The sequence below is a fragment of the Alosa sapidissima genome, chromosome 3 (genome assembly GCF_018492685.1).
Source record: "Alosa sapidissima isolate fAloSap1 chromosome 3, fAloSap1.pri, whole genome shotgun sequence".
NCBI classification, from domain to species: domain Eukaryota; kingdom Metazoa; phylum Chordata; class Actinopteri; order Clupeiformes; family Clupeidae; genus Alosa; species Alosa sapidissima.
The window spans coordinates 15,163,486-15,165,985 of record NC_055959.1 but is presented as its reverse complement, the minus strand read 5'-3'; the positions used below and the strand labels follow the sequence as shown (position 1 = coordinate 15,165,985).

Here is a 2,500-nt window from a genome sequence, read left to right as displayed (position 1 = left end):
ATGTCCACGTTCGCCGACGAGGTATTCGAGTCGCCGTCGGACGCCACGCTCAAGGACTCGGATCTGAGCAAACAGCTGGATGAGTCCGACATGACGGGCAGCGCGCTTAACAAGAGTGACCTGGAGAGGAGCCATCTCATGCTGTGAGTGCCTCATGTCGGTGGGGCTTAGAACAGTGTGAGAGCCACAGGCCACACGTCCATAGCATGCTGTGCCTGCAGGGGAGAGTCTTTGCAGCCAAACACAGGGCTTCTGTGTCACACGCTTTACTGCCGTTGTGTGATGTTACTGCTGGACAGATGTCATCATGCCTGACTGGCTACACCTGCTTTCTTTCTCTGTGTTCTATATGTGCTCCTTCTATCTATCTATCTATCTATCGTTCTTTCTATCATTCTTTAGTTCTTTCTATCATTCTTTCTATCGTTCTATTGTATCATTCTATCTATCTGTCCTGTCTATCTTTCTGCTATCCATCCATCCATCGATGAAGCTCTGTGTCTGTCTGTGTGTTTGTGGCTGCAGACCTCTGGAGCGCGGCTGGCGTAAGGCCAAAGAGGGAGCTCCGCCGCCACCTCCTAAGGTGCGCTTACGTCAGGAGGTGGTCAGTGTGAACGGTCAGCGTCGGGGCCAGCGCATCGCCCTGCCCGTCAAGAAGCTCTTTGCCCGCGAGAAGCGACCGTACGGCCTGGGCATGGTGGGCAAGCTTACCAACCGCACCTATCGCAAGCGCATTGACAGCTACGTCAAGAGGCAGATAGAGGACATGGATGACCACAGGTACCACACACACCTCTGCCCTGTAACACTTTATTTGGATAGTTGTCTGCCTAGAGAGATTTTACAGAAGGTTTGTTGAAATTCAAGCTCAGTCTTTATAATAGTTCACTGAACATCACCTTAACCAAACCCGACCAATGGGTGGGCAGGGATTAGCCTTTCAGCGGAATCACACAATAATAAATAAAAAATAATAAATAAAAAAAAATAATAATAAAAATAATACAAACAAACAAACAAACAAACAAAACAATAAATAAAACATCAGAGATTTAGAATTAAGTACAAATAAGAATTCACAAGATGGTAAGGAGGCAACACATACAATACAATTAATGCAGTGCAAATAGGAAGACCCTGTGAATAGAGCTTAAAATAAATGTGAAGAAATAGGCTACAAGATAAAAGTGTGTTAACTAAAAGCTCTCATATACTGGTATGTTTTCAGGTCTTTTTAAAAAATGTTTACAGAATTTGCCTGTTTGATGTACAGAGGCAGGGTGTTCATAGCTTTGGTAAATAATAGATAAAAACAGCTTCTTGGGCACAATTAAAAGATTAACATTGGAAGATCTTGTGGTTGATAAGATATTAAAAGCTCAGAGATATATGAAGGTGCTATGCCATTTAGAGCTTTGTACATAATTAACAGAACCTTAAAATCATTTTTTTAGGAAACAGGGAGACAGTGCAGCTCAGCTAAAACAGTGATGTGCTTCCTCTTCTTGGTCTTAGTTAAAAGTCTAGCAGCAGAGTTCTGTATGAATTCCAATTTCTTTATATGCTTTTTTGGTAGACCAGTAAAAAGTACATTGCAGTAGTCTAACCTATTAGTGATAAAGGCATGGATTAATTTCTCTGCATCTTGTTGTGTTAAAAAAGGCCACACTTTGGCAATGTTTTTTCAGGTGGAAATAAGCTGTCTGGGTAACTTTACTGATATGGGGCTTGAAGCTTAGTAAGTTTTTGCAACACTGCCACTGCATCATGAATGACAGCACATGTGGTATAGACATGCACCTTCCCCACCTCCACTGCCCTGAATCACACCATTAGAACTGTTGGCATTACCAGACCAGACCAGAGGTGGCAAATTAAAATACAAGGTGTGTCTGTTGGGAAACACACTTAGTTGGAAGTTGGAGGAGTTTATAGCTTTCTGATGAGATGTCAACAATATACACCCTCACATGGGATGTGTGTAGAACATGTAAACAGTTTTTGTTAGTAGGCACAGTTGTGTATGTTTGTTAGTCTTTTTCTAACTCGCACCTAAAGAGGGATTTGTTTTTGGAATTGGGCGCACCTGTTCCTGTGCCTGCACTTTCGATTTTTGGATATTGTTATAGTTATGGTTGTAATTTGTTCATGTCATTAGATAAAATAACACAGAAGAACAGGGTTATACTATTCGACATTACTCAGTGTTTCCCACAGAATTGAATTGTATTTGTGGTGGTAGGTGAAGGGGGCGGGGGGGGGATGTTGTTGAGCAAACATTCTGTGTCGGAGTCAATAAAATGAATACCCCATAGTTATACTTGCCTTGCACAAGAAGTCGATATTGACAAGTAGCTGTAATGTTATACTGTGCTAACCTCGATAACCCAACAGTATTCTAACATTAGCGTAGGGATACTGCTTCTTATATGCTTGCACATAACTTAATTAGAGAGAGAGAGAGAGATGAAATGAAAGGATTTCATCCTATACTGTGTAA

General features: G+C 41.8%; 1 protein-coding gene across 6 annotated transcripts in view; it reads left to right on the top strand.

The window, feature by feature from the left end:
- The window catches only part of rhbdf1a (rhomboid 5 homolog 1a (Drosophila)), a 42,012-nt gene that overhangs the window by 30,072 nt on the left and 9,440 nt on the right, over window positions 1-2,500 (top strand). For all 6 annotated transcript variants that reach the window (XM_042086563.1, XM_042086561.1, XM_042086559.1 and 3 more), the window contains 2 exons: window positions 1-143; window positions 526-780. The exon at window positions 1-143 is cut by the window's left edge. In XM_042086563.1, the coding sequence (XP_041942497.1) occupies window positions 1-143; window positions 526-780 (398 nt within the window). The remainder of the gene's footprint in view (window positions 144-525; window positions 781-2,500) is intronic.